Raw genomic sequence first — 14,261 nt, 5'->3', positions numbered from 1 at the left:
CGGAGTGGAGGGGGGGTGGGAGCGACGGCTGGACTGGACGCTCACCTGGGGGGGGGGGGTCGAGGGGGGGGGTGTCGGTCGGACCGGATCCCGGGCCGGAGCGGCCTCTCGGCGTTGCGGACGACGTTCGAAACCAGAAAAAAAAAAAACCCGCAAGCGCGACGGCGTCAGAAGCGGTCGAAGGCGGAGGCGCCGTTGCCGTGGCCGCGTCGCGTCGCGTCGCGTCCAGGTATGCTCGCGAGGGAGAATGCGCTCCACGATCCGCTCCGTGTGTCCGCTCCGACCGAACCCACTCGGTCACAGAGCCGGCGCTGTAATAGCGTCACAGTCCAAACCAAGCATCAGGTTGATGCAATCGGGCGGATAGACGTTGACCCTTGAACAACACTTATGAAAATATATATTTTGCACCTACTTCAGACTAATATTCATCTTAAAAAAAAACTGCTTTCATCTTTATTTTTGGTCTTTAGTTGAATCTGTTAAATGAAATTAAAAAAATAATTCTGCAGCCAATTATCTAGTTCCACGATTCATTATCATTGTATACTGTCAATCTTGACAAAATAGCCTCACATGTTCACACAACTTTGCATTTGCAAAGCATATGTAAGATGTAATGAAATTATGTGCAGCCATCTTTATCCTCTATGCTTGCTCTTTTTATTGTCTCTCCTAAGGTGGCCAATAAACGCAGGACAAGTTTTATAATAGATAGTGGGACTCAAGCCTGTTGTAGCTGACATTCTTTTGACCAACTCCATGTGAATGCTTATTTAGGGCTACACTGAATGAAGCAAGCACGGCGAGACATTTACAAAAAAAAAAAAAAACAGCCACCATTTATTTTTTTAGCAACTGCTCACATTAAAAAACAACAGTAATAACAAAGTAGTAACATCAAATACAGTCTGTACAATGACTATCAGCTGTGAAAACAGCACAGAAGTTCCCACTCTCTCCAAAGCACTTAAACAGAAGCCAGCACAATGCCAGAATTGTCATTCACACTAATATTTAAGTGAAAAGTGTGTGTGTGTGTGTGTGTGTGTGTGTGAGATCAGCTGTTGGCTGTGGAGCCTGGCTCTGGCGACTGCAGGAACTCGTAGGGATCATGAACCATCTCAGACTGGTCACCAACACCTAGGTGTGACGGACTCCCTGAGGACAACAAAAACACCACCTTTTTAGATAGAACCATGTTTCTACTGCTTTCATTACAAAAAAACAAACAAAAAAACCCAATTTATAAATATATAATTATCTATATGTCAACTGTTTGTTCAAATATGATCAGAGACACCAATCATCTGCGCTATATATATATGCATTGGTACCTATTGGCATAGTGAGGAAATGGAGCGACATAAAAGGAAATACATGAGGTTTTACCAAGGTGTTGCTGGTCCCTTTCGGAGGCGTTGGAGAGCGAGGACAAGTTAGAAGAAGGTCTGGAACCGACTCGGTCTACCTGACCTTCCTGGAACTCCTGCAGCAGCTTGTCTGCCTCGTCAAAGTGCTGCTGGCCCTCCTCGTGGCCCGGCTCCTTCTTCACAGTTTTACCTGACGAGGAAAAAGGCCGGCCATGAACACACCTGGAACGGTCGCGGAAATACTAAAGCCAGAAATGGTGATCCCAGAGCACTGCGAAAAGGTTCACCTAATGAGTTGAGCATGGATATATCTAGAGACATATCCGGGTAGCTTTTCATGGACATGAAGTCCAGCACTGAGCCACTCTCTCCCAAACTGGTTCCGTCTGCAATCTGAACATGCGCGCGCGCGCGCGCGCACGCACGCACGCACGCACGCACGCACGCACGCACGCACGCACGCACGCACACACACACACACACACACACACACACACACACACACACACACACACACACACACACACACACACACACACACACACACACACACACACGTTCGGGGATCAGAAAAATATGGATGAAACCTTTCAAGATCTGTGTTGTGTTTCACTAGCAATACAATACCATACCTGCATGTCACAAATGTTGGCCTTGGTTTCGTCAGGTTTTAGGGCCATATTCCTTTTCTGTACAAATAAATAAGCATTAATACGCAATAACCACAAACGTTTGAACATTGATAGAAATGGTCTAAGAAGCCTTGAACACCACGCTAAGTCTGATTTTTTTTTTTTTTAGAGAGCTAATGCACATAATGTAGCTGTAGGTGATGTATAAGGGCATGGTAAGCACCTGTCGGATCTGACCAACTGCTTTCGTGTGGTCCCCTGCGGTCATCTTATCGAGAAGCCCGTCCACCAAGCGCTTGGTGACACTTCCACAGCCCTTGACAAACTCTTGTAGACTGAGAATCAAAAGAGACAGGAAAAATAAATAAATAAATGAGGGGCGTGAGTTTCTAACCACTTCAGTTGTGTGACTGGTTGCAGTGCGCGTTTACTTCATGAACACCTTTGTCTCCGAAAGGGAAAGCCCCTCACCTCAGAGCACATTGCACTCCCGTGTCGTCTCCGTAGGCAGAGTACAGCGTGTCCATCTCGTCTGGGAGAAGGTCCGGAAAGATGGAGTTTTGTTGAAGGCTTTGAGTGTTGTAGGCACTGGTCAGAAAGGTCACTACACGGGGAAAGAACGGCGCATAATCCATATCAAACACACTTGTCTATTTATAGCTATGGGTAATTGACGTAATTTCATCAAATAACTCAATTACGATAGCGAGGACACTTTGCCGTACAAATGAAATGGCATACCCTTGTGTCTTCTGTCATCTTTAAAACCTAACGTTGTCAATCCAGGCAGCAGCTTGTTTGAGAGGGAGCTGAGGTCGACAGCGTGGGTCTCCTCATCTGCAGAGCAGGACATAGTATCCATGATGCAATGGAACAGAGCAATGGATCTGGTATATATATTGGGAATATAAACAGCGCAGCAGACTGAACGTATTGTAAAAGCGTTTGAAATAAAATGAAAAAGTCATGCCAAACCTTCTGCATCAGGGTCAAGCTGGTTCACAACTGTGTACAGTAAAGAGCCGTCTGTCTCTTTGCGCAAGTGACCCATCTGGAAAAAGAGACAGAGATAGAACGTAACAAAGACCGCCTACAGCAACTCAAACACAAAGGTAGATAACATAGTCAAAATGAAGGATCAGAAACTTCTATCAAAAGTTGTTAGAAGTTGTTAGCGTTTAGAAGTTAAGCTTGTTTGAAATGAACTCAGGGATTCAAGTGAAATCCAGTGAAACAGGATTTCTCCGTAGAGCGACTTTGTTTACAACAAGGCAATGGACTAGAGCGGCAAATTTCTACAACTGGTTTTCCCAAATGCAAACCTAACGTGAAATAAGAAACGTGGGGAACCTTGGAGTGAGGCATGTAGCGGTTGATGCGGTCGCGGGCTTCATCGGCAGCGTGTTCTACCAAGGCCAGGACATGCTCCTCTGCCGTGCTGTCCGTCAAACTGCAGGCGTTTCCCTCTGGTTCGTACAGGAAGCTGAGAGCACAGAACACAGCATTATCACATCCAATCCTAAGCGAGGGTCACAACCTTTCTGTCTGCCTTTAGAAATCAATTTAACATTTTCTTTGAAATGTTACTGAGTTTATTCCTGAAAATACACTGAAAACAAAGGGATGTACTTTATAACTTCTGTGTCTTTGGCAGGCTGTTTTTTAGACTTCTTGGCAGATTCCACGGGAAGGGGGATTATCTCTGGCAAAGGTAATTCAGCCGCCACGTCCTCGTCTCCCAAAATGGCCGCCTGCTGAGTGAAATCCATTTCTTGCATGAAAGACATGCTGCGTTTCAGAGCCAACAGGCGCTCCTGCAAACAGAGCAAAGATAATCAAACATGGCGGAACTTTAATTCATCGAGATATGGCCAAACTGCATAAAGATAGTTACATTTCGATGGAAAAACAAACTGTTGAAAGATCAAAAGCTAAAACAAAAAGGGATTTCGCTGCTACCACAGCTGTGTAAATAAAATGCTTAATATCAAAGTTCAGTGAGGGCAGACTGAGCTCAATACGAAAGAGAATAAGGTTTAATAGAGAAAATAAGAATGCCAGACTTCAAGGAAAATTTGATGAAAGGAAAACTCTGGTCTTTTTTTAACCTAAGATGTATGTTCTCTTTTTAATTGATCTGAATATTTTTAATTGATCCAGTATTGATGGAACAGCTTCCACCGACTGCTATAGATTCTAAAAGACTGATGCAAAGCACTGGGATTGACTGAATAAAATACTGTAATGCTCCTTAAAGTCTAAAATCTACGAATGCCCTCTGTATAGGTAAATTACTTTGCTCATCATCTTGAAGCCTGTGTGGAGCAGCTTCTTGGCAGCCTTGTAGTAGACCGTCTCTGGGCGGTTGTACACCATGGCGTTGTCGCACATCAGTTTAAAGTCGGCCTATTGGAAGAAGAACATCAGCATGAGTCAAATGGGAAGTAAGTTGTTACATCCGAAGAGGGTTGGATGCAATGCTTTCTGACACAGCATGATACACTCAGGATGATGAACAGCATCCTTACTTTGAACTCGGTGACAGTGTTGTACTCGTTGGTTGTGATCTTGTCTTTCATGGTGCTAAAGTCCATCGGGTGTTTGATGATCACTGAGTATCCGGGGGCGATCGCATCAGTCACTGGAAAGGCAAAGAACCCATGTGGATCTTTCCTGGTACGACAAAGATAACACGTTTTATTCATTGGGCCTTTCTATCAATGTATCATCATAAGACTTTCGGTGACACAATCAATAGTGTGGTTTTACAGTTGGAAAGAAGTCTGAATTTATTCAATTTGGTCAACATTCCTCACCTCTGGAGCTGGCGCAGAAAGTGTTCCAGGAGTTGCTGACGAGGAGTGGATTCACTCTCTGTGTTAAGATTGACATTTTAAATAAAATTAATAAAGTTTAAAAAAAAGTTATATATATACACACACACACACACACACACACACACACACACACACACACACACACACACACACACACACACATCCATAAACAGAAGTTAACAGGGAGAAGCACTATGTTAACTACTGATCCTAAGTAGTAATAGCAGCAGTGTGTTTAGCAATATGCAATGATAGTGGTAATAAGCTGGTACAGTTAATATGTGTAAAGCCATATTGTATAAGTATATTTATCTATAGTATAGTCAGATAGCTGTAAAACAGTGGAAAAAATGTAGCATTTCAATAATAACAGAATTCCTAATAATAACAACTAATGGTACTCATGATGATATTAGTAATAATGGTAATAAAAATAATAACAAGAACAGTAGGGTTTCAGCCCTATAGGCTTGAATCCCTAAAGAAAAAAAAGAATAAAAAGTATTATTAATAATAATAATAATAATAATAATAATAATAATAAATGGTGGGAACCAACATTTTAATAAGGCAAGAGTCCTTATTAAAATGCTGGCTCCGCATTTGAGTCCCAACCAATGTTTGACGGATCGAGTGTGAATGGACAGACTCTGTCACCTTGTTGTGTCCTGCATGCTCTCACTGGTCGGTCTCCAGCCTGATCCGGGTCCATCTTCAGGTTCAGATTCAGGTTCAGGCTCAGGTTCGGGTGAAAGTCCTCTACCTCAGCATCTATATCAAACCTCTCCTTCTTTCTCTTCTTCTCCTCTGGCTGTTGGAATACACACTCAATGATCAAAATCCATCGTCAGAATGATCACCAACCCTTGCTATGGTGAAGGCTATAACAATAAGCGCTCACCTCCAGGCTGATACTTATCGGTTTTGGCAAAGTGAAGGGTTCGACAGCGACACCAGCACTCGAAGTGGAAGCAGAAGCAGAAGCAGAAGCTGAAGCAGCAGCTGCTGCCGCCGTCGCCGCCTCTGACTCATTCTGCTCTCGTTCTCTCCTCTTTCTCTTCTCCTCCTGGGTCAAAGAGGTCAAGTAAAAAAATTGCATTAGTTTGATTTGTAGTCACTGGGTGTCATGACATTTCACTGCATACAGTATATGTATGACCGTATGTATATGTATGTGACAAATAATCTCTTGAACGTGAACTTGAACTTTAAAGAGAATCTGGCCATCCATCTTTTGGATAACTACACATTTAATTATTTCTAAACAGACACTTACCTTACGTCGTCTCCTCTCGTCGTCATCTACATGTTTGTCTTTATCTTTCTCAGACTTTTTCTTCTTCTTCTTCTTTTTGTCTTTATGACGTTCCCGTTCATGGTCTGATCGGTCGTCATAGTAACTGGAGTCGTGCCCCGATCCGGAGAGCTCCGTCACCTCGCTCCCGCCAACTTTGAGCACAAGCTTTAAAGGTTTCTCCAGAGGCTTGTCCTCGTAGTCTATGGACAGAAAATAATCGAGACACAAAGTCGCTGGTGAAACCACAATTGTATTTCCCTGATGGAAGTGATTTAGACTCAATTATAATTCCTTGAGCAGTGGTAGAATAAGTATTCAGAACGTTTACCTCAGTACAAATGGCCTGACACACAAGTACTCAAAATATAGTAGTCTAGTAAGATGCCGACACGCTATGAGCCTCTCTCTGTGTGTTCATTGTTGTGTCGTTAGTCGCAAATTGTATTCGTACCAGCTGCTACAGGGACAGTTTCTTCCCGCAGGCAGTTAAGACTTTTAAAGAGTAGCACGCATGTACAATAACTAGATGGCTGTGGAGTTGTCCACCTTTGTTGTTTTCAGTATTGTTTTTACTGTGTTTATTTCTTTTTTTACTGTATCTATTGTGTTTACTGTGCATTTTAATGTACATTGTATTTTACAGTGCACATGAAAAACAAACATTTCTATCTGTCTATCTATCTATGTACTCGCCTAAATGTATTTTAAGTGTTAAAATTAAAAGGGCTAGCCACAATCAGTGCCCTAATACAACAGAACCTATAACACGGCATAAAGTGAATCGGTTTTTTTTTTCTGCAGATGAGTGCTCATGCAGGACTTGACTTCAAGTTACAATGAAATAATATACTAATGGGTGTGGTAAAGCATCTATTTCCACCTAAAATGGAACATGAAATGCTCTTAAATTACTTAGACAGAGTTGACCTATTTTATTAAACGATTATAAGTGTTCATAGTACAACCATCATGCTTGAATTGAGTGTTTACTAATAATGGCTATCTGGTCCGAGTCAGCTAGTCTGAGGCTGATGCTAATGCTAAACCTAAACCTAAACATGCTAAAGAAAAAAATGTAACAAAAAGCCGGTGTGACAACCAGTCTTCTACCATCAACTGTTCTCCACTCCGGTTTATGTTTCTTGTGCTTTTTCCCCATTTCGTCGTGTATTTAATATCCAGCAGGTTGTGTTTTATTTAAATGATCTAGCTAGCTCCCAGCATTGGAGGAGGAACACAAGTGAAGAAAGCCGTGAACCGGAAGTAATCCCCCAATAACAAACCAAGCACCTCCGGTTGAGCAAAATGCAGACGCGCGTAGATTTGATTTCGAATGACCGGACGGGCTAACCAGGTGTGATTTGGCTGCTGTAACACATCGTCGGGCGGGAAGAAGGAAAGAGTCGGAAACGTGGCGATACAGGTGAAAAGGTGGTGGTGGTACGGTGTTCAAAGTGCGCTGGCTTAACTAGCTAGTTAGCGAGTAAACGGGTCTGGGAAAGCTATCATCAACACCGTTAGCAACTGGACATGGTGTTGCTGGTTTAGCTTCACTCACAGTGATATTACGTTTAGTCGATGTCTGATCCATTTGGATATTTTCAAGCAGAATGTTGTTTAAGGGTAATAATTCTGGTCATTTCTACAGAGATGGAGGGCAGCCGAATGGAGGTTTGTAACCAGAGCCAAGCCATCAATGTGGAGGTGCATGTCAAATCCCACAGGTGGGCGAGTTGGATGGTTTGTGTTTACATTTGTGTGTGGTAAATCTAGATCGTAGTCAGGGTTTATTTAGACTAGTCGACAGTTTTTACATATCGTTAGTGCACACACTGTAGGATTTAGCAAGGACGGTGATCACAGGGCGTCAAGCATCTTGGGATTTTAGCTCACACAGGAGCCAAGGCTTAAGACTTCAGAGAGTTTTGAGGAACAGGTTCTGACCATCCCAGATCGAACGACTGCCAGCGATGGATGCGTGCTCTTAACAACCCTTGTGATTCTCTTGAAAATCTGTCTGCCGCTCAAAAATCCAAGCTCAAGTTCTTTGGTCTATACTAGGCATAATATGTCGCCTCTTTTTTATGTCTGCCAAACCCAGCACAGCAAAACGGTCCGAGGTTCACAAGCACGTTCTGGCTCTACTGAACCGTCACAGCACAGTTTTTGGAAACTTCACATGGACAGAGTTTGACGAAGACTTCCTCAAGAAAAATGTGCAATCTGTTGCCCTTGTGGATACAGAAAAAACGGTGAGGCACACTATATTTTGTAATAAGGTGTATCCTCGAGGCATTTAAAAGAAGACCCGCTGAATAATTTAAATGTTTTTTTCCATCCAGCTCACTGACCTGAAGAGCTGTGCTCTCTCCATCCACGTGTTTATTCTCAACCACGACGGGCCAAGCACACTCAGCCTGGAAGAGGATGAGGAGCTCTCGGCAGCCAATCACTGGCTCCTGCCTGCGGGTAAGACACTGACAAGTTTGTGGATATGACACAATATGGGAGAAGAACAATAATATACTATATTTATTTCAAACCAGGAGAAGCCTTGCATAAGCATGCAAACTCTATCTATCCGTGCTGTAACTAAATGGAAGGCCGCAAATCACGTGTAGACTGTATGTATTGACGTGTTTTCTTTTAACAGCTGAATTTCATGGGATTTGGGAGAGTCTGGTATATGAGGATGGAGTCAAAACTCAGGTAAGGGAACACTGGTTGGTGAATAGCTGCGTGCCACCATTCAATCTCACTAAACTTATTCTAATTGTTTACCCCTCCTCCCTCCAGCTTTTGGATTATGTAACGACAACAATTTACTTCTCAGACAAAAACGTTGACAGCAACTTAATTGCATGGAACCGCGTTGTGCTGCTTCACGGTAATGTGCTAAAGATGTCATGTGTCTGAGATAATATAATTACCTAGAGCAATCAAATTGATGACTCTGAATTAAACTGATTGGTGCACATTCAGGACCCCCGGGGACAGGGAAGACGTCTCTGTGCAAAGCACTCGCCCAGAAGTTGTCAATCAGACTCTCAAACCGGTGAGTGATGCTCCAGTCAGATTAAACCAGTTTCAGTAAGTCTGATCCTGCTCCTTTTTCATTTCTAGCACACGCTCCTCTCCCTGCAGATATTCCTACGGGCAATTTGTTGAGATAAACAGCCACAGCTTGTTCTCCAAGTGGTTCTCAGAGGTACATCTGGCGTCTTCTGCTCTTTTCAGGAACGATTTTGAGGAGTTTATTATTATTATTATGATTATGTTTAGTGTTATTTTCATGCCCCATATCTGTGCCTCTTTAACACAGAGCGGGAAGTTGGTTACCAAAATGTTCCAGAAGATCCAGCAACTGATCGATGACAAAGACGCTATTGTATTTGTTCTAATTGATGAGGTAAATACATAAATCTTTTTTTTTTTTTTTTTCTTAAATGTTGGGGGGGCTGTGTACATGGATATTAAATGTTATATGTTGTCTCCCCTTTTGAGTTTAACTAGCTCAAATTGGCTTTTTAATTGACATTCACACCATTAAATAATCAGTTGGTCATGGTGCTGAATGAAATTAAACCTCTGTGGGTGGATGGTTAATTATAATGGACAAGATTAACATTTAATGATGATAATTAATGTTAATTTCAAGAGGCGAATGGCAAAGGAGCGAGGCGTTGGAAAGAGTTGGTCCCTCCCTTTATTGGAACAATTGTACAACTGTATTAGAACAGTTCAAACTTATTCATGGTCATCAGATTTGGCATTTCTCTGCTATCCTAATACTGTCTCTGATTTGAGGGTTTTGAGCCCACGCGGGGCCTGGATTATTCAGCAACCGCAAAGCCGGATGTCTTGTGTTACAGGTTGAGAGTCTCACGGCTGCAAGGAACGCCTGCCAGGCCGGGACGGAGCCCTCCGACGCCATCCGAGTGGTGAACTCTGTCCTCACACAACTGGACCAGATCAAGCGGTCAGAAAGATACCTTTTGTATAAAAGCTAAATATTAAGAAGCGCCTCAAGCCTTTCACTTTGTCATTCTACGGTGATCCACATTTTTACGTGTGCTGTATTTGGTGCTCACCTTTTTAGACATTCCAACGTGGTCATCCTGACGACCTCCAATGTGACGGAAAAAATCGACCTGGCGTTCGTGGACAGAGCGGACATTAAGCAGTACATTGGTCCACCGTCTGAGAAAGGCATCTACAACATCTACCTCTCTTGCCTGGAGGAGCTCATGAAGGTGGGAGCACAAGAGCTGCAGTTCATAACATTTAAAGTGTGTGTGTGTGTGTGTGTGTGGTGTGTGTGTGTGTTTTTAAAGTTCCATTGCTTATGCATTGACTTGTGACTTGTGTACACACTGCAGTGCCAGATCATCTACCCCCGCTGTCAGCTCTTTGACATGTTTGAGCTGGAGACCATGGGCTTTGCAGAGAGTGAAGTGTCACAGCACAGTCTGATTCTGAGGAACATTGCTCTGTATGTAAATGTCATTCTTAAAATTCAAAGTTTCAAAAATTCCGTAAGCTTCATTCATAACAGAAAAAGTTGGGATTTTAATGAGGTAATGTGTTCCCCCCGTATTCTTAGAAATAGCAAAGGCTTGAGCGGAAGAACTCTTAGAAAGTTACCATTTTTGGCCCATGCACTATTTGTAAAGGTAAAATTTAAAGTTTATTTTTACATAATTAAAAATCGGGGAATGGATTGGTATTTATATTCATTAAAGGATTTTTTTGTTTTTCTGTCTGTAGACCCCCACGGTGACTCTCAGTATCTTCCTGGATGCTTTGGGCCAAGCAGTCGCCAAAGTGAAGAAGGAGAAAGCTTGCCTCGATAACAGTTGTTGATACTGCTATCCCTGAGGCCAACGCAAATGTTTATTTGCATTTTCAATGGCGTGTGGGTTTGTGGTTTATGAAAACTCCGCCCTGACCATCTTTTATCAATTCTTATAATTTCAAACAGTTATATTGTATGTGGAACCGGCGGTCTGGTGGCTCTTGTTCAGTCACCACCTTCCAAGACCAAGCCCCAAAGTGCCAGTGTGCAGCATTTGGTTTCTAGGTCGGTCACATGCATAATAATCTCACCTGTTTCTTCAAGATTCAAAACTCTGAAAATGTTTTTTCTCTTAAAAAACAAACAAACAAACAAACAAAAAATAATCCCTAACTTGTTTTTCCTCCTTTGATTCACGAGTTTTAACATGTACATCTCTTTTCTTTACTTTGTTGAGTTTCTCTTTGACTCTGGTTTGAGAGAAACCGAAACCTAAATGTCAGTTCATCCATTTGTTTACTATTTTGAAAGATGCATATTTATACCTGTAGGATGTCTCTTGAAACTCTCAAGATTCTTCTGTTTATTTTGTGTCTGTTCTGTGCTTAACATTGCTGCAAAGCAGATGCCTCTCGAATTCCAGGGCGTGTGGCGGCCACTTGGTGGTGCAGGGGTGCACTCCTCTGACGAGATGAAGCAACATGCTTGAAATAGTTAAGAGATTTGCGTTTTACCTTCTGATTACATCCTGTTTCATATTTCTGCTTTGAGGTGCAGAAACAATGCAGCAAAACATCTTTAAGCCAACGGGAAAAAAAGTTGTTCTGTGAGAATTCAACAGTGCATATTTTACCATAATTCAGACCATATTCTACAGCAAGTTGCACATCAAAAGTTATGTTTTTGGTGTTATTTGTTTGTTTGTTTTGGGTTGTTTTTTTTTTCTGTTTTTTTTTGTAATGTTGGTATTATAAATGTTTACATTCTCGGAACAATAGGGATGTTCCTCCTATGAACATGTTTGTGTTCTGTGAATCCTGCACTTCTTGGCATGTTGACTGCAGACAATGTGGTCTTTGTTTGGAGTTGGCCAGCAGCTTTCACACTCCACTTCAAAGGTGCAAGCCGCTAGCTTTTTATGTTTGGGTGTGGAATGATAGTAAATATTGTTCATTTTTATTCTCATTAAACTCTTATTTCACCATGGCTGTCACCTACAGTATTTAATGAACAACATGTTAAACATCTTTGAAATTCAAACAAATAAAGTCTTTGCTGCCGGGAAATGGGAATGCGTGATATTGCGCAATAGTTTTTGCATCAAGCTTGATTTCTGTTTGTTTTAATATTTTGGATTCTTATGACGATGCAGCTCTCATAATCTCATGGCACTTCTGAGATCCTGATCTTAGTTTCTATTATGTTTTCTTACTGAGAAATAAGCATAAGTATTCTTGATGAGTCTTGAAGCATAGAAGAAAAGTACATCAATTTAGTCTTCAACCTCAAAACAAATTACTGTATACTTGGTTTTGTCATTTATTTTAAATCTACAACTTTGGATTTGAAAAAAACCTTGACTTATGAAAAATGCACATTTGAAAAGACAACTGCATTATTTTTAGCCACCCACGAAAGATGTAGGAACAGTTCTTTTTTTTTTTTGCGCTTATGTTCTGTTTTTCAACCATTGAAAGTGTTGGTGGTGTTTGATGTGAGTGGGAGACAGCATGAGAGCAGAGACACCTCGAGAGGAGCCTGGATCCAGGCTGCATAAAGACATGCTGATAATTAGGCACAGCAAGTAGGATCAAAGAAGACTGCCATCAATGAGCTATGCAAATGTGCTCCTGTCAACCAGAGACATCCGAGGGAGAGAACGAGGGAGGAGGGGTTGTAAAATGACAGACAAATTGACAGGGAAATCTTTCTGCGTTCTACATTTTCAGTCCCACGTGTAGAAATGTAATCTGCCTGTATGAGAGGTTCCATTACCCAAAGGCAATCATGTCCTACCTGTTCCATATGGAAAACTATCCTTTGATGGGTTAAACAAAAAGGAGCTTTGTTTGTCAAATATGCATACAGACACATTGTGAGTCATGACTGGGAATAAACCCCCTGCGTACTTTATTAGGAATACCTGTGCACCTTCTTATTTGTGCAGTTATCTAATCAGACAATCGTGTGACAGCAGTGCAATGCATAGCATCATGCAGATACGGGTCAGTAGCTTCAGTCAATGTTCACATCAGCCGTCAGAATGGGGGAAGATATGTCATCTCAGTGTTTTCGACCGTGGCATCATCGTTGGTGCCAGACGGACTGGTTTGAGTATTTCTGTAGCTGTTGATCTCCTGGGAATATCATGCACAACAGTCTCTAGAGTTCACTCAGAAGAAGGGTGCAAAAAACATCCAGTGAGCGGCAGTGCCTCGAACGGAAACGTCTTATTGATGAGAGAGGTGAACGGAGAATGGCCAGACTGGTTGGAGCTGACAGAACGGCTACGGTAGATACAGAACGGTACACTCAGATAACCACTCTGTACAAGTGTGGTGAGCAGAAAAACATCTCAGAATGAAACAACACGTGGATCATTGAGACGGATGGACTACAACAGTAGGAGACCACATCGGGTTCCACTTCGTCAGACAAGAACAGAAAGCTGAGGCTGCAATGGGCACAGGCTCACCAAAACTGGACTGTTGAAGACTGGAAAAACGTAGCCTGGTCCGATGAATCTCCATTTCTGCTGAGGCACACAGATGGTAGGGTCAGAATTAGGCACCAACAGCATGAATCCATGGACCCAGCCTGCCTCGTGTCAACAGTTCAGGCTGGTGACGTGGTGTGGGGAGTTTTTTCTTTGCACACTTTGGGCCATTAATACCAATCAATAATCGCTTGAATGCCACAGCCTATCTGAGTATTGTTGCTGACCATCTGCATCCCTTCATGGCCACAGTTTACACACCTCCTAATGGCCCCTTCCAGCATGATAATGCACCATGTCGCGAAGAAAAAGTCGTCTCAAAGTGGTTTCATGAACATGACCATGAGTTCACTCTTCTTCGGTTTCCTTCCCAGTCACTGGATCTGAATCCCACAGAACACCTTTGGGATGGGATGGAACACAGCTGACAAATCGGCAGGAACTGCGTGATGCAATCATGTCAACATGGAACAATCTCAAAGGAATATTTCCAACGTCTTGAGGAATTCATGCCAAAAAGAATTGAGGCTGTTTATAGTGCAAAGGGAGGCCCTACCCAGTAATATTACAGTGTTCCTAATAAAGTACTCAGTGAGTATACTTATTCAAAG

The 14,261-nt window shown here is 42.4% G+C and overlaps 2 protein-coding genes across 2 annotated transcripts; one reads left to right on the top strand and one right to left on the bottom strand.

Annotated features, from left to right (window-relative positions):
* Positions 1–949: 949 nt before the first annotated feature.
* brd9 (bromodomain containing 9) lies at positions 950–7,355 on the bottom strand. Its single transcript, XM_080005132.1, has 17 exons — positions 7,250–7,355; positions 6,119–6,339; positions 5,744–5,908; positions 5,500–5,653; positions 4,822–4,879; positions 4,534–4,678; positions 4,301–4,411; positions 3,635–3,819; positions 3,356–3,488; positions 2,981–3,056; positions 2,747–2,842; positions 2,477–2,609; positions 2,229–2,340; positions 2,006–2,062; positions 1,661–1,766; positions 1,393–1,563; positions 950–1,161 (listed from the first exon to the last, which is right to left on the bottom strand). Exons 1-17 carry the CDS (start codon positions 7,296–7,298, stop codon positions 1,061–1,063), a joined length of 2,073 nt encoding a protein of 690 aa, XP_079861258.1. The 5' UTR covers positions 7,299–7,355; the 3' UTR covers positions 950–1,060.
* A 128-nt stretch (positions 7,356–7,483) lies between these two features.
* On the top strand, positions 7,484–11,029 carry trip13 (thyroid hormone receptor interactor 13). Its single transcript, XM_080005904.1, has 14 exons — positions 7,484–7,562; positions 7,788–7,863; positions 8,241–8,391; positions 8,482–8,608; positions 8,793–8,848; positions 8,936–9,026; positions 9,122–9,194; positions 9,284–9,347; positions 9,462–9,548; positions 10,012–10,118; positions 10,239–10,392; positions 10,519–10,631; positions 10,743–10,812; positions 10,907–11,029. Exons 2-14 carry the CDS (start codon positions 7,790–7,792, stop codon positions 11,000–11,002), a joined length of 1,263 nt encoding a protein of 420 aa, XP_079862030.1. The 5' UTR covers positions 7,484–7,562; positions 7,788–7,789; the 3' UTR covers positions 11,003–11,029.
* Positions 11,030–14,261: the final 3,232 nt, after the last annotated feature.

This window comes from Zeus faber (assembly GCF_960531495.2).
Source record: "Zeus faber genome assembly, chromosome: 8".
Taxonomy (NCBI): domain Eukaryota; kingdom Metazoa; phylum Chordata; class Actinopteri; order Zeiformes; family Zeidae; genus Zeus; species Zeus faber.
The sequence above is the reverse complement of the archived record's forward strand: the minus strand, read 5'-3'. Positions and strand labels throughout refer to the sequence as shown.

Bases quoted from the DNA above. Each gene is read 5' to 3' on its own strand.
- brd9 (XM_080005132.1), bottom strand. From the start codon at position 7,298: ATGGGGAAAAAGCACAAGAAACATAAACCGGAGTGGAGAACAGTTGAT. The intron at 5,909-6,118 runs GTAAGTGTCTGT...TCTTTGACCCAG, and splicing joins ACGAGAGGAGACGACGTAAG to GAGGAGAAGAGAAAGAGGAG. The intron at 3,820-4,300 runs GTAATTTACCTA...CTCTGTTTGCAG, and splicing joins GCTTCAAGATGATGAGCAAA to GAGCGCCTGTTGGCTCTGAA.
- trip13 (XM_080005904.1), top strand. From the start codon at position 7,790: ATGGAGGGCAGCCGAATGGAGGTTTGTAACCAGAGCCAAGCCATCAAT. The intron at 8,392-8,481 runs GTGAGGCACACT...TTTTCCATCCAG, and splicing joins TTGTGGATACAGAAAAAACG to CTCACTGACCTGAAGAGCTG. The intron at 9,348-9,461 runs GTACATCTGGCG...TCTTTAACACAG, and splicing joins TCTCCAAGTGGTTCTCAGAG to AGCGGGAAGTTGGTTACCAA.